Source organism: Rhea americana, unplaced genomic scaffold (genome assembly GCF_003343005.1).
Source record: "Rhea americana isolate MKP2758 unplaced genomic scaffold, rheAme1 scaffold_87, whole genome shotgun sequence".
NCBI lineage: Eukaryota > Metazoa > Chordata > Aves > Rheiformes > Rheidae > Rhea > Rhea americana.
The window spans coordinates 2,184,287-2,208,264 of NW_028187055.1; the positions used below are offsets into that span (position 1 = coordinate 2,184,287).

Below are 23,978 nucleotides of genomic sequence, written 5' to 3' on the forward strand. Positions count from 1 at the left end.
GCGTTAATTTAACAGGCAAGGTGGAGTTTAAGTATTATCGCGGAGTCGATGTCCACCGTTCCGTGGAGCAACCGTAAGAAATGCCTGAACTACGGTTTACTCCGCAACAAATCCGGGCGCTGCCTGAGAGCCCGCAGGGCACCTCTCGAAAGTCCCGGGGCCCTCAGCGGCCCCGCAGAGACGAGCTGTTGCTTTTTGAACGCGCTAACGGCCAACTAACGGCCACCTAACGGCCATCTTAGGGGCCGCCCCACCCCCGCGCCGCCCGCGAGGCGCCGGCGGCGGAGCAGCTCGCTATGGCGACGGGCCGCGGCCAGGCCCTGCGACGCTACGGTGGCGGCGGCTGGGCGCGGGCGGCCCCGCCGGGAGCCGTCGGGGCCGCGCCGCCCTCCCTCGTCCCCGCGCCCAGGTAACCGCATTCGTGCGCGGCGAGCTGGCCCCGGGGCGCCGCCGCTCCCGTCGCCGCCTTCTGGTGTTTTCCCCTTCCCTGCCGCGRTTCCGCGGGGAGGCGCCTTGCCCGGCCTCGCTGCTCTGGTTTCCAGCCCCGGGCTTGCTGCCCGTTTAGGACCGTCGAGGCGCTTCCCCTCCCCCTCCGCCCTTGGTCCCGCGATGGGTGCKGGGGGCCTCCCCGAAGACGTGGTGCACCCCCTGGTGCACGGTGTGCGGGCTTTGGTGGTAGTTTCGCCGCAAAATTGCGTGTGGGAGAATGAAACCTCGGCTGCAGCCTGTCTTACCAGGTGTGCAAGAAAGCCTAGCTTTAACATGTTACTTTTTTTTTAGGTTTTCTGTTTGAGTAGTGGGACTAAAACCCAGGTAAGTGCTTGAGCTAAGAGTAGGTAGCGTCATAAGCCTGTCCAAGAAGGACTGGCTGCCTTAGTGGTTGAGGCGTGTATGTCCAAGTTGCACAGGGCTTACACCAAGTGCATGGGAGGATTTCACTGTAAGAGGTGTGATTAGCTTAGTTTTTCTTATACAGGTTCAGCTTTCAAAAGTTTAGAGCAGTGTTAGAAGTGGAGTTGAGAAAGTAAGTTCTTCTACTAATTCTTTTGTATAACCCTAGGTTTAATAGCTGTGTCATTTCTCTTGTACTAACTTAATGAAAAAAGGGATAATATCCTTTTAAGAGACTTTGAAATTACTAGTTGAGTTAAAAAAAAAAGATGTTAAAATATTGCCATCATTTCTGTTTATCTGTATGTATATCTTAACTTTAGAAAAGGAGCCAAATTTTGTCACTATGTACAATTTGCTATACATTTTTTGAAATAGACTTGTTCTCTGACCACTAAAAAAAGGAATATTCACATCTCTAGTACTCTGGGGTGTAAAAGCAAATGCTGTGCTACAAAACTGTGCACCACTGATTGAAAGCTCACAAAATGACAATTGAGGTTGCTGTGCCTCAAAGGTAGAGCCTCTCAACTGTTACTTGAAGAAATCTTGAAAGAGGGCGGTAATAGCTGTCAGTGATTTTTAACATGGGCAGGTTAGCTTTGTGGCATGAGAGCATTTTGTTGAATTTATAATCTTCTATATATGAAATATTTGTGAAATTGAATGAAGTAGTTCATGTAACAGATTTGCTGTTGTGATTCTCCTTCCCCTGAGAAGGAGCTGTGTCTTGTGTTTCAGTATACAGTGGCTACTTTGATTTTCATTTTGTGCTTTTAATTTAGTTGACCCTCCTACACATCAAGGGCTGGTTATTTAATCATATTCACAAGCATTTCTGACTTTATTTCTTCATGTTCTGAGAATGCTATCATTTTAGAGAATGAAAAATTCAGTATTAAAAAACTAAGCTTACAAAAGGTGTTAAAATTATGCAGAAGCTTCTGAGGCAGCTGAAGACAACTTCCCATACTTCAGATATCCCTCCCTGGGGAGAAGAAGAGGGGCATGCAAGGAGTGGTTAAAATGAGAGCTAGTAGGACTGAATACGGGAAATGCAGAGTATGCTTATACCAGATTTAAAAAAAAAGTGTAGTGCAAAATCCATGATCTAACTCCCAGTCTGGTTTGATCCTAGAGCTAGCTGGAATCTGTGAGGGTATCTAGAATCTGTGAGGGTATAGCACTGTGTGGTATGCCCAAACAAGGCATCTTTTTGCTTTGAGTGTAGATAACAGTGGAGTAGTCTGGAACTGTTGCTGCAGCAGATACAGATGTGCTAGTTCAACTACTGAACAGGACTTGTGCCTCTAAATTCCTTTAATGGCTTTTGAAAAATGCCATTTGTTACTGACTCATTCAAGCTGGTTTCATTTTATCTGATTTTTCTTAGTGTACTTGGTGGTGGTAATGTACGCCAGTAAAACATTTGCTTTATCTTCAGGGTTGTATTTGACATGCGGTTACTTTCTTCTTGTTAATTTTGTTCCTGAGTTTTAGATTAGCACCTGAACTCATGTGTATGTCTTCCTGTGTGAGGAGGACAGGTACTTAAAACAATTCCCAGTAAAACTTCAGGAATTCTGATGTAACAGACTTGACATTTTAGGTTGAAGTTATTTTCCCCCCTCCCCCTGAATTTTATTTTTCCTTGAGCATAAAATAAGATTAGTGTTTATTCCATGTACATGGATGTATTAAATGTACAAGGTATGCATGTACTTCCAATAAAGATTTCTTTCTTGCCAATATCAACTTGTTGCTTAGAAACCCAGAATTGGATTGACTAGGTGTTTTAAAGCCAGCTGGCAATGCAAACCATGTGGCACTAATAGAGCTCTGCCTGCCCTGCAGTATCACAGAGAAACAGCAGGTGTTAAGAGTCAGGATTTGATTAAGATTGAAACTCTGTCTAGAAGTCTGTGTGTGGTTTGAAAATAGGACTTGTAATTACAACTTACAAGGTTATTTCTACGAGAAAACCTTGGAAAATACGTGTGGCAGGTTAGCTTGTACAAGTCTATTTGTTCTAGGAGTATGCAAAATTACTTTAGTAGGGAAAAGTAGTCTGGATCCAAATAGTTATGTATTAATGAGTAAATAAAATATCAATACTCATCTTACCAATTGGACTAACTAGTTGTGTTTTGATGCATTTTTTTTAATGGCTTGGCGATGTTGGACAGTTCACAAAATGTTTCTAGTCATGCTGCAAAACRGAAGATTAACACAATGAGTTTGAGTTCTTGTAGGGGGCTCTCTGGAGCTTGATTATGGTGGCCAGAGTGGTGCAGTTGTCTGTAATGGGAGTAGATCTCTCCACCAGTGTCAAACTGATCTGGTGGCAGTGCCAATGATCGTAGAAGAGAGACCAGAGTTGAATGTTTTCTTGATGTTGGATGTTTGAATTTGGTGGTAATCGTTCAAATCTGTGAACTGCTATTAATGAGTTATCACGCATTGTATCCCTTGAATCTCATCTGAGTTGACCTATGATGTCTAGGTGTGCAGAATATACATTTTTCTTCATTTTATGATTATTTGATTCCTAACAGCTTTTACTTTCTAGAAATAGATCAAGGAGCTTTGCTGCCAGACCCATGGAGTTTTCTGAAACCAAAAATGCAGAAGTTAAAAGGCAGTATTGGATACCTTCCATAAAGCGGAAATCTAACGTGAGCATTGAGAGGTGAGAATGTCTTTAGTTTAAGATAAGAGTGGAAAAAGCCCTTGCAGATTTCAAGTTATGTTTTTTTTAAGAGATTCATGTATGTTCATATTTTGGATGTTTCCATGTCAGATGTTCTCTGTTCAAAAGAAAAGATTTGCTTTCTTGGCCTACTCTGTGGTCTTGTCTTGAGCCGCTGAAATTTTCGGGCGTGGTTCTCCCTTACCTCTTGTAGAAGTTTTCCAAGTTGTACAAGATCATCAGCAACTTTTTTGCAAGTCATGAGCTATGTTGTTCCTTAAAAATCAAAATCATTACCGTGTTACTTCCAGAAAAGCCAGTTTGGAATAAACTTTCTGACATCTCTCTTGATACCTGTTGCTTTATATAGGGAGACTTAGAACGGTGGAGTGGGATGAGGGGGAGGAATAAAGTGGTTGCCACTCATTTGCTGCTAGGTAAGTGTTCTCTCCCTGCTTGACTGCGAAAGACACTTTCAAAATAGTCCTGAATTATTTTCTTTATTTAATTGAATTTTCTTGTATTTTAAAAAAGATTACTTTACATGAAAGATCAATTTCCTTTTCTGGATAGAAGAAGGAATATTTGTAACTTTGGTAACTTCCTGTGTAAGTCATTTTTCTGTTTTCCATTTTTAAGGCCAGTTCAATCCCTTATGCTGTTAGTTTTGTGTGAAAGACTTAAGCAGACAAAGAAGGCGTCCTCCTCCTTTCTCTTACTTCCCTTCAACAACAAAATAATAGTATGGTTGTGAAAACTACTGTTGAGAATTCTAGATCAAGCATTATATTTTAGCCTATTTGCAACTAGTCAAGCAGTTGATTTATTCCAGACAGAATTTAGAAGTAATGCACTAACTGCTTTGGGCTTACAATATTTGAATAATTTCACATACTAACCATAGAAGTTTTGGCATGGTTGCCAATCTGTTAGTGCAGCTGAGATCCTGAGTTTTAATACGAACCCTGGAGTCTTGGCAGTGTCCTGTATTTGAAAGGCATTTAAAAGGTATATGCTTTTGGCGTAAAATATTACTATAGAGCAGCAAATGTTGTAAATGACCCAGTTCTAAATGGAGGAGAGAGACTTGGCTGAGATACTGATTCCCTCCTCCCCCCCCCCCCCCCCCAGAAGCTTATATTTTCAGTGGCGATTTTGATGTTGGCATACTACCATGCTCCAAAAAAAAAAATAGTTCTTCTTCTTCAAAAAAAAACCCTGTGTGCAATTACTAGATACTGTTCGGAGGGTATAAGCTTTGTCTATCTATTAATACAAAAATCATGCTGACTTAACTCTACGTTATACATGCATGGTGCACTTTGGCTGTGAAGAACTAGTAGCAGTGGGATTTCACAGATGACACTGGCACCTGCAGCCAGACAGATGCACAGAAATATTCAGTTATTCTTAAGGTGCTACGCAACGTACTTTGAAGTTTACATCTTTCTGTTGACATAAATGCAAACTCTGTGATACCCCTGAGCACAAATGGTTTGAGGATTTTGATGAGGTATACCACGATCCCACTGTCTGATTATGATATTTCTGTGCTGATGCATCCTGATGACACAGCTCTGGTAAAGGCTGGTRGTTAGTGACTAAGTAGTAAAATCATGATAAAAGCAGTGAGAGAGTGAAGTTGTATGAAGTAGTTTCATGTCAAATGGGATTAATGTTAAAAAAGTTATAATGGAAATGCAAAATGATAACTTCCACATAATGTCCTGGGTCACTTGAATAAGTTGTGGTGAATTGTTTTAAGCAAATGCTTTAGGTCAGAGAAACAACTTTGAATCGAAATTCTGCAAACTAATTCTTAAGGTTTGATTTGTAAACTCACGAACTCATAATTTCTGTCACTTTTGTTGTAGTCTGGAGTTGAATTCTTAGCCATTGTCATTTCTGTAGTTTGCAGGTAAGTCTAACAACATTTATTTTTTTTTCTTCTTATCAGCATGCCATCAGAAATGCTGCTGAAGATATTTTCCTATTTGGATGCTGTGTCCCTGTTGTGTACCGGTTGTGTGAATAAGCGGTTCTATGATCTGGCCAATGACAAGTAAGGAAAAAGAAAGCATAAGTGTTAGTTTTGATCTCACAGCAGTTGAGCTTTCCCAAATTATGAGCTTTTCTAATTTAGTTTCATTGATGTCAGAGCATTGATGCAAGTACCTACTGGCAATTACTCTGTTGAAAATATACTACATAACTCACAGCACAAAGTGTTGCGTGGAGTTCCAACTGTGCAAACCCTATTAACTTTAATGTGAATTAGTAGTGAAAACTAAATACACTGCCTTAAAATATTGCTATTAGCATTTATTTTTATATAAAATTTGCATATATTTCTGTTTGTAGTTCACGTGCACCAGCAGAGGCTACTTGGTTCAAGCAGTCCATAGTGGCAAGTGTAGCTAGTAGCTTTGTAGGATTATCATAGCTCTCATAGCTTTTGAAGTCCTACTTTTTTAGCTTTTTCTTCAGATTTTTTTGTAGGGGATTTGATTTCATCTGGTGATTCATTGATGGATTTTAGCTGTTCTACCTCTTCCTGTCAGATTGTTGGTTTCTTTTAAATGAAAACAGAAAGAACGCAGAAAAATATTGACAGCTTTTTTTATTAAGTGGTTGTGTATACAGGTGTAGTGAGAACACCTGTGGCAGTTCTAGCAAGGAGTCAATGACTGGCAGAGTACATGGTAGCAGCAGGGCCAGTGTGTGAAACTGCGCACTGACCAAATTCCTATCAGAGCCAGGCATGCATATTCTGTTTTTTCCACAATGTCTAGTTGCTTTCTGGGCAGAAGCTGCTCAAGGTTAACACAACTGAAATAGTTCCAACTGAGATAGGAGATTTAAGGGGCTCTTATGAACGAATTGAGTCCTGCCCATGTGTACAACTCGTGCCTCCAGCAGCCTCCCATTGTTGACCTCTGTGTGCGGTTCCCAGTTGTTCTCTGTGCAGTCTGTAGTGCAAAGTTCTTTATTAAACCTATCCTGTTAAACCCCTTATGAAACTCAAGTGTCTCTTTCCACTGATATCGGGCCCTCTCTTGCTTTCCTTGCAGTCAAAACTTGGGCTCACGAAAAGCTCCCACCTGTATCATAGTAAATTCATGAGAGGATCAAGAGGAGAGAGCCTGGCTTGTATGAGAGTAACTAGAATCTCTGGGTATTGCTTTTTTTAATTATTTTTTCCAGCTTTCTGTTGCATTGGTGTTTAGACAAGAACATCTCTTCCTATATAGTTGCTGCCTTTACTATTTGTGCATTTCTCACTCGTTTGCCAAAATTTGAACGGTGAACTAGTACTATTGATGTTCTCACCTAGTGAATTTAAAGGGAAGGCCATAGTCCAGATTTATGTTTTTTGAGTATGTTAGCAAGTGCACATAGATAAAATTGCATCATTGATGCTGATTATTTATCTTAATATGCTTTCTCCAGTTCAGGATAGAAAGGCAGGCTAAAACTATTGAAGCTGTTTAAGAGAAAGTGATTCATATGTATCCATGTCAACAGTGTCTGTTTCCGTTCTCTGATCTGGAGAGAGATTGCTGTATATGCACGAATAGCTGAAGAAGAGATGCCTTCTGTTATTAATGAGACGTATTGGTTCAGTGGAGCAGGTCACTTTTTCCCTTTGGATTTCCTGGACCTCCTTGAATCATAGAATCAGTAAGGTTGGAAGGGACCTCTGGAGATCATCTAGTCCAACCTCCCTGCTCAGCAGGGTCACCTACAGCATGCTAGACATGGTTGCATCTGGACGGGCCTTGAAGATCTCCAGAGTAGGAGACTCCGCAACCTCTCTGGGCAACTTGTTCCAGTGCTCTGTCACTCTCACAGGGAAGAAATTCCCCCTCATGTTCAGGCGGAACTTCCTGTGCTTCAATTTCTGCCCATTGCCTCTTGTCCTGTCACATGGGACAACTGAAGAGAGTTTGTCCCCGTCCCTTTGACACCCTCCCTTCAGGTACTTGTACACATTGATAAGATCCCCCCCTCCGTCTTCTCTTCCCCAGGCTGAAGAGGCCCAGCTCTCACAGCCGTTCCTCACAGGGCAGGTGCTCCAGCCCTCTGATCATCTTCGTAGGCCTACACTGGACTCTCTCCCGTAGCTCCCTGTCTCTCTTGTCCTGGACGCAGTACTTGAGATGAGGCCTCAGTAGGGCTGAGTAGAGGGGGAGGATGACCTCCCTCGACCTGCTGGCGACAGTCTTCCCTACGCACCCCAGGAGACCCTTGGCCTTCCTGGCCACAAGGGCACATTGCTGGCTCATGGTCAACTTGTCATCCAGCAGCACTCCCAGGTCCTTCTCTGCAGAGCTGCTCTCCAGAAGGTCGGCACCCAGCTTGTCCTGGTGCCGAGGGTTCTTTTTCCCTAGGTGCAGGACTCTGCACTTGCCCTTGTTGAACCTCAGGAGGTTCCTCTCYGGCCAACTCTCCAGCCTGTCCGGGTCTCTCTGAATGGCAGCCTTCTGTTATGTGTGGTGTGTCAGCCACTTGTCCCAGCTTGGTATCATTGGCAAACTTGCTGAGGAGGCACTCTGTCCCCTCATCCAGGTCACTGATGAAAAGGTTGAAGAGGATGGGACCCAGGACTGATCCCTGGGGGACACCACTAGCCACAGGCCTCCAACCAGACTCCACGTCACTGATGACGACCCTCTGAGCTCTGCCTTTCAGCCAGTTCTCAATCCACCTCACTGTGCACTTGTCTAAGCCACACTTCCTGAGCTTCTCTAGGTTGATGTTAAGGCAGGCAGTGTCAAAAGCCTTGCTGAAGTCAAGGTACACAATGTCCACTGCTCTGCCCTCATCTACCCAGCCAGTCCTTCCATCATGGAAGGCTCTCAGATTGATTAAGCAGGATTTCCCCTTGGTGAATCCATGCTGGCTACTTCTGATCACCTTCTCCTCCATCTGTCTGGAGATGACATCCAGAAGGAGCTGTTCCATCAGCTTTCCAGGGATGGAGGTGAGGCTGACGGGCCTAGAGTTTCCTGGGTCCTCCATCTTGTCCATTTTGAAGGCTGGAGTGACACTGGCTTTCTTCCASTCCTCAGGCASCTCTCYMRTTCTCCAGGACCTTTCCAAGATGATGGAGAGCGGCCTGGCAGCAACATTCGCCAGCTCCCTCAGCACCCGTGGGTGCATCCCATCCGGGCCCATGGATTTGTGGATGTCTAGCTTGGCCAGAAGGTCTCTAGTCCTATCCTCCTCAACCAAAGGAAAGTCGTCTGCATCTTTTGGTGAATCAATGGAAGTCTTAATTGAAGTGCCTGGATATCTCTGACAGATCTGGTCTTATTTTTAGGCAGAGGCTAATTCTGCTGTTCTTAATGTAGTTATTGTCATCAGGTTTAATGGCTCTTGACGCATTAGGACTGACAGTCTTTCGATGTGTGTATTTGTGACTCAATGCTATGCATGCTTTGTCTTTGAACTTTTCAAGCATATCTGCACTTTAACTTTTCCTTGAGACTTCARTATAACTGTTGAGAGCAGGGAAATGTTTCTGACACTTTCTGCCTCCCCATAGCCTTCTCTTTGGCCCCAGCATGTAATATAGTTCCAGCCTTCCTGTCATGCAATGTGGGAAGTTCACATAGGTGATCTGAAAGCCCAAGGATTTTGTTCACCAGCAGAATGTGCTTATATAACAGGAGAACTGAGAAGCTAGAGCACAGAGGAAGCTCTTTCAGCCTTGTCCAGATCTTCTTGCTATTGTGGTCAGATGATGACTGACAGCGACAATGCCTTGAGCATTGTGATTGCTTGTCAGAGGCTTGGCTGCAAATAACTTCATGTGATTCTGGCACTAGTTTCATTGTAACAAAGTCCAATAAGAGGCCTTGAGATTAGTCTTAAACTTACCTGCCACTTTTGCCTCAGAGAGCTATTCTGCTCTAAAAGAGGTAAATCTATGCTTCCCTGTTGACTGCCTTTTTGATCCTCAGAAGTTGAGGGTAGGAGGAGCTTGATAGGGTCATACTTCTCCAAACAGTTTTGATTCCAAGTCTCCCTCTTTTTTGCTGTCCCTCTCTGCCGTGAGTAGATTTATGAGCTTCTGCGTGCTTGCACAATGCTGTTAGGTGGAAGAAGGATTACGTAGAAGTGTAGTAATCACTATTTCTGCTGTTCTTAATGTAGTTATTGTCATCAGGTTCAATGGCTCTTGATGCAATAGGACTGACAGTCTTTCAGCGTGTGTATTTGTGACTCAATGCTATGTATGCTTTGTCTTTGAACTTTTCAAGCATATCTGCACTTTAACTGTTCCTTGAGACTTCAATATAACTGTTGAGAGCAGGGAAATGTTTCTGACACTTTCTGCCTCCCCTAGTGCCAAATCTGAATTCATTTGACTTGCGCTGACAGAGGATGTAGGAAATGCCTATTGCTAACTGCATCATGCAGCCAGATGCTGAATATTTCTCTCTGTTAAAAAGAGAATGTCCCTCTTGGAAGTGGGGTGCTGTTTAACAGCAGAGTATAATAGGGGTACGTGCTTATTGGACTGTTTGGGCTGAATAAGACTGGCTATCAAGGACATTTCTCCTCTTTATTCAAAGCTTATTGTTTGAGTTCTTGTACCTTCTTGTATTCAGTATTCTTCTCTGAAGTTTCCTGAAGACTTTAAGGGCAGGGGGAATGTGACCTCACTTTTCTTAACAGGAAAATGCTAAGCCCACTATTGTTGTTGGATATTTCTTTGAATGCTGTATCCAGAGTTTGTTGAAAGAGGAAGACAGAAGAGGATTGACATGACAATGGTACTTCCAGCAAACATAAGTAGTTCTAACAGACCTTCCCTACCCCATTTTCAGTTGGATCTGTGTGAGAAACTTGGGGGGTCCTGACTGTCAAGTCAGAGGTATTAAAATGCTTTTTTGACTAGTTAATCTTGTATAAGGAGGATACATCATTATTTCAGTCTGGATTTTTCAAAAGTAACTGCTTAAGCATGCTTAGTTTTCTTGTAACTCCCTGCAAGCATGTCTCGGCCAACCCCAGGGATCTCTGAGCTTCATCTTGGACTCTGCATTTTCTGGAAGACAGACAAGACTTGCCTTTTTTTTTCCCTGTTGCTTGTTTTCTCTCTGATCTGTACTACTTTTTTTAATTCTACTTCAATATGTTTAACAGGTAATCTCTGAAGGAAGTAATTAGCACAAGGAGAAARAAGACTTTAAAAATCATATACTCAGTGTGCTAGTGAGAGGGATAAAATGGTGGGAAGTTCCCAAGATATAATGATTGATTCTGGTTGGAGTACTAGATGAAAAGTGGGTGGTTGGTGGGTGGCTGGTGTGATGGGGGCTGGGTGTGGCTGGTGTGTGAAAAAGCCTCACTGGCATCTAATAGAAATTAACTGAATTACTTACCTTTTTTTGATATAGTGGAGCGGAAAGTCGTAAGTGAATCTCATTTGGTACATACACTCCAGAAGAAAAAGTATTCTGAGAGAATCCATATTCTCTGAGACAACCTTGTATATGGTAGCCCATGAGGAATGCTGATGTCTTGGTTCCTTGTTTGTGTTGGTTCCTGAGCCTTTGTTTGCTGCAAGGAACTGAGTTGATACAATCTATCTGAATATCAGAACGGAGGAAACTGCCTTTGTGTGTTCTTGACTGGTACCTAGCAGGACATTCTGGCCCTCTATAAATTTAGTCTTGGATCAGACTGCATTTGCTGGTAACCCTAGACTCTATTTTTCCACTAACATAGTGTTCACAGTACCCAAAATCCACATGCTAAGTACAGTTTTTATTGTGCTGCTGAAATAATTTAATGTTTTGGTCTATACTTTTAATTAAGTAACTCTTCTTGATATTTATATGCTTTTTCTTTAATAATTTTCAGTGGAATCTGGCTGAAAATATACTCCAGTCGTTTCCCACCAAAAAGAACAATTTGGAAAATGAATTCTGTTGAGACAGAAACTGTTTCCATGGGCTGTGCTGCTGTACAGGATAGAAAGCCTGGATACTGGAAGAGAGAATACATCTTCAGACAAATAGCTGCTGTCAAAACTAGAGTAATGCAACTTGWTAAACCTGTAGATCCTCATACAGGTCTTCCATGTAAAAACAGAGAAGCTATAAGGTAATGCCTCTGTGACAAGCAATGCCTTGTCACAGAAGATGTTTACTTGAGAACTATGTAGAGAATATTAATGGCTTTGGAAAAGCTGGGGGGATGGGGAAATAGAGTTATAAATGCATATTGTGATGGGAAGATATGAATATAGCCTATAAATGATCTAGTCCAAGAAATATAAGTAGCAGTTAATAGGAATTTAACTTTCTCTTTTTTAAAAAAAACTCCTCGCACCTGGTGAATTCTTAAATAACAGAGCATCTGGCTTGAGTTGGGTCATTGTTCTGAAGGACAGAAGTGGAAAGGAACATGTAATGGAGCAGGCAGATCTCTCATTTAAGGACACATCTGTTACTATATTCTGGTATAGTGCAAGTTGGCCATGCTTAAATGTCTTATCAACCCTAGAACTATGTGGAGTGACGCCACTGCTTCCTGACCAAAACAGAGCTGTGAGCAAGAACAGGTGAGTCTTAACAGAGGATTTTTGAGTGTTTTTGTTTTTATTTACAGGTTGATAATGCTTTTGTAGGAGCTACGTGAATTTGATTTAACAAGTGAATTGTTTCTTAGAAAGCCTCTCTGATATTTCTTCCAAAGCCTATATTCTGTTCTTCACTGGTAAAGCTTTTTAACAAGAAACAGATATAATCCACCCAGCTATGACATTATTTCGTATGTTACTATAGCTACTGGCATACAAGAGTCGGACTAACAGATAGGTCCTGCCTTGGAAAGCTAAATCTAAAGCAGAGATACCAATGAAAAATGCAAATCTAGAGGAATTTAATGTGAGAGATTTGGACTGGAGCAACTTGTCAGTGTTTACTTGGATATCCTAATCTATCATATAACTTAATAGGTTAATAATATTTACTTAACCTGATGTGTATGTAAATTTAGAGAACTTGACCTTTTAGTTGTATGTGTACGTATGAATACATGCATAGAGCTGTAGGTAAGTGTATAGCTGAAGTATGTATGTATTTGTCGTCAAGGACTTTTCGATGTCTGTGTTGTATTTGCTGTTAGCATGCAACATGAGCCACATTCTTCTTACATAGTGCACTTCAAAGAACTGGTAGTACACCTGTGCAAAGAGTTTTGTTTTCAACTACAGAAAACAAATTTCCTCATAGAGAAAGAAAATCTTTGCCTAAGAATGAGAGAAATAAGCCTGCTATGTGAACTCGACTAAGCAGCCCAGCCTGGAAGAAGTCTTGGAGTTTAATTATGTGGAAAGCTTGTTTCCACAAAAACGATGATTCATATGTAGAAAGTAACTTAAAAGTTTCAAGCAGTTGATATGTTTAACATAATCGTGAAACATAAGAGATTGTGAGTATGCATGAGGATAAGTTTCACAAATGCTACCAGAATGTTAAGAGTAAGATTATAATTCTTCAAAACTTCAAGAAGGCAATATTCATTAGAAGTTAGTTAAATTGAAGGATATTCTTTTGACCTTTGATATTCCCTGTAGAAAGAGTATAATTGTTCTTTTTGTTAGTGTCCACGGTTTTAAAATAAAAACCCAACCAACCACTAAAAAAGCCCTGATCAGAGAAGGGGTTACTATGCTATTATATTAGTATGACCTATTGGTAATACAAAGGTGTTGCTCAGGGTGATTTTTCAGGTCTGTGACGTTAGGCTCTTAGGCAGAAATGCTGTGTAGAAAGTCATCTAAATGATGTACTGGGAGAGAATAGCTCTTCTATGGATCACACTGTTAAGCAAGCGTTTAAAGCTTTTGAGGAGGGCTACCCAGCTGAGCCTGCACTATGTACAGTGTGCTTGCAACTCGCTTCTTGGTGGGGAAACTTCAGAATTTGGTCTGGAGTCTGAGCTCTTCTCAAGGCTTAAGGCAAGGGATTTATTTCAGATTGCAGCTGGCTACCTAACAGTCTGGGAAACGAAGTATAGTGAAAGTAAAGCTTCTAGACTAGRAGGGAATTACATTTGATATTTTTTATTTTTGGCAGCATCTGCTGTCATCTTTTAACAGACATGATAAATTTGAGAGAGCTTGTCCTACAATAGAGTCCTACGCAAGTGAGGACTTTGATCCCTTCATTGTAAGGAMAAGCTAAGAGCTAATGCAGAGACTTCAGGGAAGTCCCTGTATTTATACCAGCCTGACCAACTTGAAGATGGAGAGGGCTAGTGTCCCTTCCCTGCCCCAAATACAGTTACTGAGATAATGTTAAGAAGTTTCTATCTACTGCTGTTATGCTCATAGCACATACTGGTGGGTGACACTGCCCTGATACTGTTGGGTAATCTAGGAACAATTTTGAATACAATAGCCAAAATTTTTGAAGTGTTTTAGAGAGTAGGCTCTCCATTCTGAAGAGATAACGCAGACTCTTCTTTCTGCTGTTTTTTATGCTTCCTTAGCTAATGGGAATACTTATGAAACATGAATTTGAATAAAAGGATGTTTATGGAACAAAGTCATTTGAATTACAGGGCAAAATCTAGAAATTTTCCTCAAAGAGGAAAGTTTCCTCTAAGAGAAGCCTGTTAATTAACTATACTCACAGTTTGAGCTTTTCAGAGAGGTTTTGTTTCTGTGGGGGAAGAATTTACCTTCTAAGTAGCCTACTTCATTCTGGTAAATATTCTGTGATTCCATGTGGTACCTACACACATTATAAACAAATGTATGTTATTAAAGTAATTCTGCAAATATCTTTAAAAATTGGGCAGGCTTATCAATTTATCCACTTCTTTTTTTCAGCAGTATATTAGGCTATCCTGTGGTGGCTTTTGTTTCTCTTCCTGTTAGGTAACTGCTAGTATGTTGCTATTGTCCAAAACTAAAATTTATGTCTGTGCATGCCAAATCCTTTAAAATACTTTCAATCATGTGCTGTTTATCAAGCTTCAGAACTAAAAATGAAATGTGAGTGAAATATTACATAAATGAAGAGGCACAGTCCCGTTTTTATTTTTTCTATGTTTCTTTCAAAGACCTCGTCGACGTTCCCTGATTGCTAAATACAGCCTTTCTAACCTGACTAAAACTAGTGCAGCAATCGGTGCTGATAAGCTTGTCCAACTCTTTGGTCTGGATCCAGGACTCTTGCTAGGACTTTGGAAGGTAAGATGACATTTTGTTTCAATACTTTATTATGACTGTTTTACAAAAAACATACAAGGCAAAGGAACCGTTTTTTTCATCTGCCTCTCTCTTAAGATTTTAAAAGATCTTGTCTAATCTCTAAGGGCAGAAAATACAGATAGGGAAAGATCTTTGGTTTATTTTATTCTGAAAATCTGTAGTTGGAGTGTCTGTACTTTCCAAACAAAGAACTCTAAAAGATTAGTTTTATATCATAATATAATAGATACTAGTATCTGTGTAATACAGTAGATACTGTATTTGTTTTGGAACCTTCATATTATCAAAGTAGGGTATTCCAGAGGTGTTTTAAATAGCCCGATTTGAAAGGTGTACTCTTCTTCAACTTCTCCTGTCCACAGCGCTGAATGATAAGTTCCCACAAGGCAACTTCAGTAGTTGTTTCTTTTAGTCTATGTCACCATGTAGTCATATCCTATCCTTTTGGTAGGAATACTGTAATTGGTGCCCTTTGGGGGATATTTGGTTGTTGGTATTAAGTGGTTAACTGCAGTGTCAAAGTTTGAGATTAGTTTCTGCAAGCCGTAAATAGAGACGGACAGCTTTAGAGAGCAGTACAGAACATCTGAAGTGGACTTCTGCTCCAAAGAAATCTCTTTGCACTAAATACACTGGAACTTAGATGTCTACCTAAAGTTGCATAGTTAAGTACTGTGAAAGCCTGGTTTAGAGCTCTTTGCAGTACATCTCAAGGATTCAATGCTCTTGCATTGAATTCAGGGGTGGCAGCCCTTCCTTGCTCCCGCAGCAATGTTAATGTTGTAGACCTGATTGTACTATTTGGCAGGGGCAAGGAACTTCCCTCAGGGAGTCTGTGAACAGTTGCTGAAAGCATTTTCTTCTTTCTAGCGGAAAATACTTGTTACCTCAAATATGCATAGTGACCAGAGCAATTGTTTAAAACCGTAGCAGGAATTTGTTTGAATCTTACTCAAAGATGTCCATTACTTGAAAATCATGGGACTAGCTGGCCTGTGCAAGCCTGTTATGAGCTCTCTAAGTCTAGAAAAGTCATGAAAACTGAACAATTCCTTTCTCTGAATCTTCAGAAATTGAGTAGAATGGCATTCTCTCGGTTCTGTCGTCTTTGTCTCAATAGTAGTGTTAACGCTTCCTGTGCTTGGAAATAATTCTTTCAGCACCTGGAAATAGTTCAGTTATAATTAGGTTTAATAAGGTTGTTATCCTGCAGTGAGACAGTCAATGGTTGTTTTTTGTGCTTACTTTTTTGAACAGGTGGTTTTTCTTCTCTCTATGGGCAGAGTAGCATTAGGCACTTAACTGTAGGTGAGTGTAATAATCATAAGTACCACACATCTTGTTCTTTACACACAGCTTAGCTGCCTAACAGAAGGTGTTCATACTAGTAGTCTTGACAGCCAAGGATGGGTTATGCAGGCTTTCGGGTATTTGGATAGAGAAATACTCAGACATTTTATGATTGATAAATCCATCCATGTTGTCAGATCTCTTTTAGTTTTAATTTTGCACCACAACAGTAGTGGAATAGCCAAGATTTGAGGTGTAAGAGATGGTGGTGGGTTCATTTTCTATATAGTAACCTAGTGAGATGGAAAAGATAGTTTCCCACTTCACAGGACTCTAACAGATTACTGCGGGTGAATAATTTCAATATTGGCTTATGTGTTTGGAAATATAGGGGTTAGAAATGCATTTTTCAAAGAAAGAGCTGGATTCCAGGCGTTCTGTGATCATGACAAATTGGATTTGTTTAGTTCTGATACTGATCTCAGAAGTTTCCTTTGAGCTATACAGACCTATAGGAGGTATGTCTTACCACTTTGTCAAGAGTGCATTATCTGGTGAAGACACCTAGGATCTTAGCTTCACTACTGTTTCTTTTAGTGAGTAGCTCTGTATTCCTCACTGATGCTAGCTCTCTTTGTAAACAGTTCATTAAATATCTAAATAAACTTGATGCTTAGGTCTTTAGCAGCTGGGAGTAAGGTCCACTTGATTCTTCTTACTTATTATATTTCAAATGGTAACTAGAAGCTAGAGAAGTAAGATTCATGGATTGTTGCTAATAACTTTTCTGTGGCATAACTAGTTTCCCTCCTTTTCCCCATTGTATGGAAGTGCTGTGGTCTTTTACATACAGTCTACATCCTGGTGAAAGGATAATAGTGGTTTTAAGAACATTTATCTGTCTATTAAAACAAGCCATTATTAACCTTATTCTAATGTGTCAGAGTAATAAGCGGCAGCATTTATCTGAAAACTTTAATGCTCAGAAGACCTTGTGGGGAGGGGGAGGGAACCCAAAATATTCTGGATGAAAATGCATCTACTTTGCTTAACTTTTCAGGAAAAAGGTGAAATTGCTTTTATTATGGCGAGTCTTCATTATCATCATCTTCTTGAGAGAAGCGCTTTGGGTTCTGCTACTGTGTAAGTTTGGGATTTTCTCTTTGGTGGTAAAGATAATCTCTTGAATAAAGCTTTGAGTTTGAGTTGAAAATGTTTGCTGGTAAGTGGTTAATATCTAAGAATAACTTACCTTTCCTGTTCAATCTAAGTAAGAAATAGGATAACTGTATGCTAAACTGTAGTGGAAGTATTTTCATACTGAATTGTTGCCATTGTTTTGCTGTCAAGGAGATAACCTAATCGTATAAGTTTTGCTGTACTGAGACAGAAGTGTACTGTCCTTTCAAGTACATCCTTCCTTCCTTCCTTTTCACAGCCTTTTATTCCCTCGTCCTATCTAAAAGATCTGAAGAAGAGGAAGGCATTTTAGGATGTAAGAAAATAATTTTTAGTAGTGCAATAGGAGAGAAAATTCTAGTAAACTAATTTAGTGCCTCCTTTATATTTCAGTCCTGTTGAAATACTAACAGTAATTAAAAAAAAAAAAAAAAGATTTAGAGGATGATTTCTGGGATTTATTCTTCCTCTTCTTCTTCCCCTCCAGCCCTGCTTTCTGATCAGACACTGTTGTGTGTGCCTGTAGTCTTTTCATTTGCCCACTGCCATTCAGTATGGCTGTTTTCGCATAGAAGATAAAGGTTAATACCATCTAACTTAATAGCAAATAGGACCCTCTGTAAGAGTTGCTTAATGCCTCTGGAATTTGGATTTTTCTGATCATTTATGTGCAATAGTTTCTCTGGTAGGTTAGGTACAGGTGAAAATATTCAATGATTGCTATTCCAAAGAAGCTTGTGGTCAGTTGACTTTTAGATTTGTAGTTAAACTTTCTTATTTTTTTTCTCCATCCAAATGTGTCCATATTTTGGAGTTTACAGATGTACAAGTTGACTGTCATTTTTTTCTGCCTTTGGCTAGGCTAGACAGCTTATTGATGTATAAAGAATAATATGACAAACGAGATTACTAATGTTTTTGAAAGTTGAACGTTAAGAATATTGTGTTCTAATGAACACACAATCTAGTCTAATGACTTTTGCCATCTTGTAGCTTTTCCTTAAATGACCCTCTTGGTGTTAGTTACTTACCCTATTTCCTTCTGTTAAGTCATTTTCCCTTTCTTAATTATATTATATATATATATATTTTTAAAAGACAATATATCCTTTCACCTAATAAACCTGTACTGGATGATGTTGACCCAGAATATGGACTGCATGACTACAGTCTACATCTAGATATGCACAGTGGAAGCCATACTTGCATGTGTGGAACATTCAAGAGCCTCTTCTGCAGAAAAGGTAGAGTTGCCAGAACTGTAATGTGTGTTCTTAAAATGATCCCTGCTCTTGTCTGTGTGTGTTTTTTTTTTCTCTCTCATTTAATATCAATGTGTCTCTCGGGAGAAGAGTGTTTTTTTTCTTTTTTCTTTTCTTTTCTTTTTTGCATTATTCAGTTACTTCATGATATATCACACAGTATTATCATAAGCTCACTCTGTATAAAGTCTGTCAAAAACATTTATTATTACATTAATGTAGTATCAAGCCTAAGCTGTAAGTTAAGCAGATGGTCAGGATAGATGTTTTCATCTGGTTCAGTGCTGAATTAATAACGCAGTGGTACAGCTCTTGTGGTAGGTTGATGTCCTCCTGTTTGTAGCACTGTTAGGGGAAGTGAGATTGTCCTTGTAATTTCTGGGCACCTGTTTTTGTAGAATTCTTTTGAAGTATATGTGTGGTACATTGACAGTTTGAATATTTAAATACATTTGTAGAAAATACTCTGAACTTCAAGATTTATAGGTTAACTTATGGTCATCTATTCTGACACTTTTTGTTGTGTATTAAACAATTTCAGTGATCGTTTTTAGCTGTACTGCTTCTTTTTCTCTCTCCTTTAGTTCTTGGCATTTCTTTTGGTAAGATATGATTAGTAATCTTTTGTTCATGTACAAGTCAGTTTAGTTCTGCTAGGATCTGGCAGAAAAACATGAGTGCTTTTCTTTTGACTGAAGTTCAGGCTACACAACCCTCTTTCTGGCCGCACAGACTCCCAGGGTGTAAGTAGTGGTCCTAGAACAAGAGTTCTTCTGCTGGAGTAGCTATTGTAATCCTGAACAAGCTTAAGCAATAAAGATCTTTGCTGGCATCCTGCATTCACAATGCGGAAGTTTTGCCAGCATGGTACTACTAACATTGTGGCAGAGTTGATTTGTGTTTCTTCTCTTTCATGCTGTATTTTATGCTGATACAGGCTATGCCAAAAACTTGCCAGGATCTGACTAAAGATGCCAATTAATGCAAAGTCTTGTTATGTACATGTTTGTAAGTAAATACAGTAGCTTCTAAAAGCTCAACTTTTAAAAGCATCATATGCCCACTGAAAAATGTAATGCCCTAAGATAATYAAAATTATAGTAACAATGAAACTCTTTAGAAAACTTAAATTTATTGGTTTATTGTTTAAAATCGACAATTTCTATGCTTACGTTTTTTTTTAAATAGTAAGCCCTCCAAGTCTTGTCTTTTCTCCAGCACAGGTGTTGAATGCATTTATGCAGTAAATAGTTAACTTAATAGTTATTTATTCAAGTTTTAAAATTAATTTGTTAAACTTAAATCTTAAAATTAAACATCATAAATCAATTATTGCTTCCCACCATCTTTCTAGAAAGAGTACTGATGAGCCATCTGTTCATTTTAGAAAATACTGTTTTTGCTGAAGATGGTAGAGGGTGCCAGACTTGAATGTTTTACTCTGTTTAAGACAAACTTCTCCATAGCTTTGGGGCTCTTCTTAATATCTGTACTTGACTCCCAAAACTGTCATTTAGACTGTAGGCTTATGCTCTGTGGAGTGTTGTAGTTTCATGTACTTGAAACATGCATGTTTCAGATTCTTAAACTCCAAACTTGAAAATAGAGGAACATTTACAAGGATAAAAATTCAATGAAATTCTGCTGCTGTAGCCATGGAGACCTCCCCTGAGATATTAGTCAATACACGAGTCCTCTTATACTCGCTGACTCATTTTTGCTGTTAATTGCTAGACAGTTGCATTCTTGTTTGGAAGTGTATGTGTGAATTTTATGGTTTGTTTGCTAAAATGAAAATTTTGTGCTTCTAGTAATGCAGCTGTACAGGAGAAAGCAATAAGTGACATGCTTGTCTTTTGCTTGTATTACATTTTTGCCACTGAAAAGATATTTCTGTTAAAGATGAAGCTGCTTTTTAGGCGTATTGCTGGACATCTGCTTCAACAGGTAAAATTGTAACACCATCTCACTTTGGATGATAGTTAGAGAATCTGTTCTATGATCACCAGCATTTGTTGAACTGCCTTGATTTTGAGTGTTTTAACTGTGCGACACTGCACTGGGGTTCTTCACAGAACATCATCTGGCTGGACTATGGTTTCTGCAGGCAATCAGTTCCATCATCTCTTCTGTTCCATGTACTTACCTAAGAATCACTTTTGGAAAATGCTTTTTTTCCTCCTTGATTTTTGTTCAAAAATGATGTGGTGAGGCACTTGATGGCAGTCTACTGTCACATAGCTTTACAGTAAGTTATTGTTAGTTGTACGTTTGGGTCAGTCAGTTTGCTGTCTTGTGGATATGATGTTTCTGAAGGTGGCCAACAGGGTGGATTTGCCAATGTCATTGTCTTTGCTAGCCTATGCTTTGTTTTCGGTCTCCATTCTAACATTGTTCTGTGTCCTGTTCTCCAAGACAGCTCTAAGCGTGGAGTGAGAAGCCTTGCTATTTCTTAAAACTCTTACCCAGTTCAGATTTGTTTTAAATTATGAATGTGAAATGCCACTAGCAGGTTTCATGACTTGTTTCACAGACCAGTTGTCAACTTTCACACTAGGTTATTTATTTACATTAAAAAGCTGTAGACACTCCAAGGTCACCAGAGGATTGCCATATGTTACTCTGCAGAAGAATATAAATGCAGACAAACAGATCAGTCAGTTTTTGCCTTTTTTTCACTAGTCTTCATGAATACTGTGCTTCACTTACTGCTGTTTTCATTTCTTTCTGCAAAATCCATAACATTAAATTAGAAGCTATATCACACTTCATTGAACCAAGTAGAGAGAATATCTATGACTTCATATCTTTTCTTTGTTATTAATTCTTGCACTGCTGTAGCTAGCTATTTTGGCACCCTGTTTTGGCTGGGATTTTTGTTTGTTTGTTTGTTTTCTTGCTTCCTTACATTTAAATAGGATTGGTAACGTCTTGTTTGAAGGTAATGTAGGATGAATATGCTGAATACTTTCAAATTGAATGTATGTGTTAGAAAATTTTTCTTATTTTCAGGAAACTGTGGCAGGCTTTTCTTACGAGTCATACAGAGGTGGTAAATACTACATTTAGCTTTTTATTAAAAATTCTTAAAATGTGTTTATCTAGTCTTTTTGTTTTTTAAACATAGCTTTGTAGCTGCATAGTAGTCTGAGCTTTTCAGTGTTATTCCTATTTAGTATAAATTGATGTGTTTTTGCTCGTAAAATGTATCAGGATGAATTTTGTGTGTTTTCAGAATATCCCATGGGAACTTGAAATGTTTTTATCTGAAGATTGATTTGCAAATTTAAATGTTCATTTCATCATGGAAAGTTTGGTTGTTGCCAGCCAGAATTCCTGTTATTTTCACAGGGAACGCTGTGGTTAACAATTAAGTTATAACTTACAACAAAGCCTTTAGTTAGCAAATCAAACTTACARCATAAATAAGTACCTTTGAACTATTGGACTATTTGTTTCTTTCCTCTGATGATTGAGTACATGATCCTCTTTACTGACATTCTCTTTGTTTGGAAATACCTGTTCCTTATAAACTATACTGATTAAAGGGTTCTTTGCTGTCTTGTAGAAGCTCTCAACTGTATCATAATAGGGCTCATGAAGCAAATTCTAGATCAGGCTGAGGAGAGCCCTGGCTGGTTTGTGCTCTCGTTGTTTCCCTTGGTATTTTTAATATAGCTTGCTTTGCCCTTTGATTTCTGATCCCTATCAGACTGAGATGGAGAGGGGAGATCCCAATGCTTCCTGTGCAGCGCTTTGACTTGTTACTAACTTTTAGATATGTTTCCTTTCTTCTGGGTGTGAGGACTGGAATGGAGCTTTTCTACTTAAAGTTATAAAGATCACATTAATTAATGGATGAATAATTAGCCTTCAAGTTCCTGGTTCTGTGTCACTTCTTTCTGCTCTGACTTGGAAGTTGACAAGTAACTGCAAAAGGGGATTTATAACTTACACCTTAGCCAGGCGGCCCATCTGGCAATGTGGTAGCTGATGTTATTAATGTCTTGCAATAATGGTAGTGTCCTGAGCTGCTTAAACTTATTAGCAGTATTTTTTTTCCAATTTTTCTTTTTCTCTTTTTTTTTTCAAATTTAAGTAAAAATTTCATTTATTTGGAGTGAGTGAGAAGAATGGCTGTTTCTATTTGAATCTTAATTGTAGATAACTGAATAGCCCTTTGGGGAAAGGGGAAAAAAAAAAAAAAGCTTGTTGACTAATTTTATTTAACATTTCCTGTATAAAAGCTCATCTATAAAAGCTCATTTTTAAATGGAAGCTCTTAATGTTTGTTCAGTAAAACTTGACTGTTTATCTCAAATCTATTATCTTGAATGAAATATTGTCATTGGATTTAATTTACTGAGGTCTGGGACTTAACTGGGTAAGTATCTCCTATACCTAATACCATTATTTTTTGCATTTTCAGCTGGATTCTGGATGTGAGTTCTGCTTGTGTTTTCTTCATTGAGTTCTCTGGGACATTACTGCAAAGACACTCGGTATCACTGTCTGGATGTGTTTTTCCTTAAACTGTACAAAATATTCCATGGGCACAGTTGAGTTTTACACCATACTCGCATTCACGTTCAAAACACTGTACCAACCCTCTCTTCCTCTGTCCCTTATGCTTGGCAGAGTGAGTGCTCTTTGGACCCTTACTTGCGAGCGATGCTTTCCTGGCGTTGATGTGTGCTCAGGCCTCTCGTGGGTGCCACTTAGTCCCACAGCACCCATTCAGGGAAGGTTCTGGCTTCCCTGGTGAGCTTTAGGCTCGATCTTTCTCTGGCGCTTTGCCTCTGGCTGACTGCCTTCAGCAGCCACCACACAAAGCTTTCCCTGCTCCTGCACTTAGGCTTTAGCTTTTTAGCACAAAGACGACGACAAGCCAGCCCTTCTGTTGTTGATCTACCGTCAGTCTCTTGCTGCTGAAGACCGAAGGAGAACCAGAGGCAAACTATTTCTCTCTTACTCACTTTTGCATCTTAAACCACCTCACTCTACAAGCTCCTTAAATTATCATCCAGAGCCCACTCCTAGATACTGGCAAGCTGTATTTTTGTGAGGCACTCCTGTCTTTCGCTGTCTGCCTCCTGCAAGCACAGCTTCTGATCCTCTTTTTCTTCCATGTCTCTAGTGCCTTCTTTCTGCCTTTAAAGAGAGTTAGTATCTTTTATCTAGGATAATAGAACTTTCATAAAAGTCCTATTAAGACACTTGCTTGTGTCATGATATAGCTTTTTTTTTTTTTTTTTCCCCTTGGTAGTCAGAGATCTAGTTTATTATGATGTACCTCTAATTATAGTTAGACCTTTGGATTTCCTGTTAAATCTCCTTTATCTAGTAGGGGGAGAAAAAAATAGCAATTAAAAATAGCAGTCTCCTCTGGGAGGAGAGAGAGACATACCAAACAAAGAAGGTTGTTCAG

General features: G+C 39.5%; 1 protein-coding gene across 1 annotated transcript in view; it reads left to right on the forward strand.

The window, feature by feature from the left end:
- Positions 1–296: 296 nt before the first annotated feature.
- The window catches only part of FBXO15 (F-box protein 15), a 29,167-nt gene continuing 5,485 nt past the window's right edge, over positions 297–23,978 (forward strand). Inside the window, exons 1-8 of the mRNA XM_085323739.1 lie at positions 297–409; positions 3,461–3,580; positions 5,538–5,642; positions 11,456–11,698; positions 11,949–12,158; positions 14,669–14,798; positions 17,170–17,252; positions 18,387–18,532. Coding sequence (XP_085179865.1) covers positions 297–409; positions 3,461–3,580; positions 5,538–5,642; positions 11,456–11,698; positions 11,949–12,158; positions 14,669–14,798; positions 17,170–17,252; positions 18,387–18,532 — 1,150 coding nt within the window. The remainder of the gene's footprint in view (positions 410–3,460; positions 3,581–5,537; positions 5,643–11,455; positions 11,699–11,948; positions 12,159–14,668; positions 14,799–17,169; positions 17,253–18,386; positions 18,533–23,978) is intronic.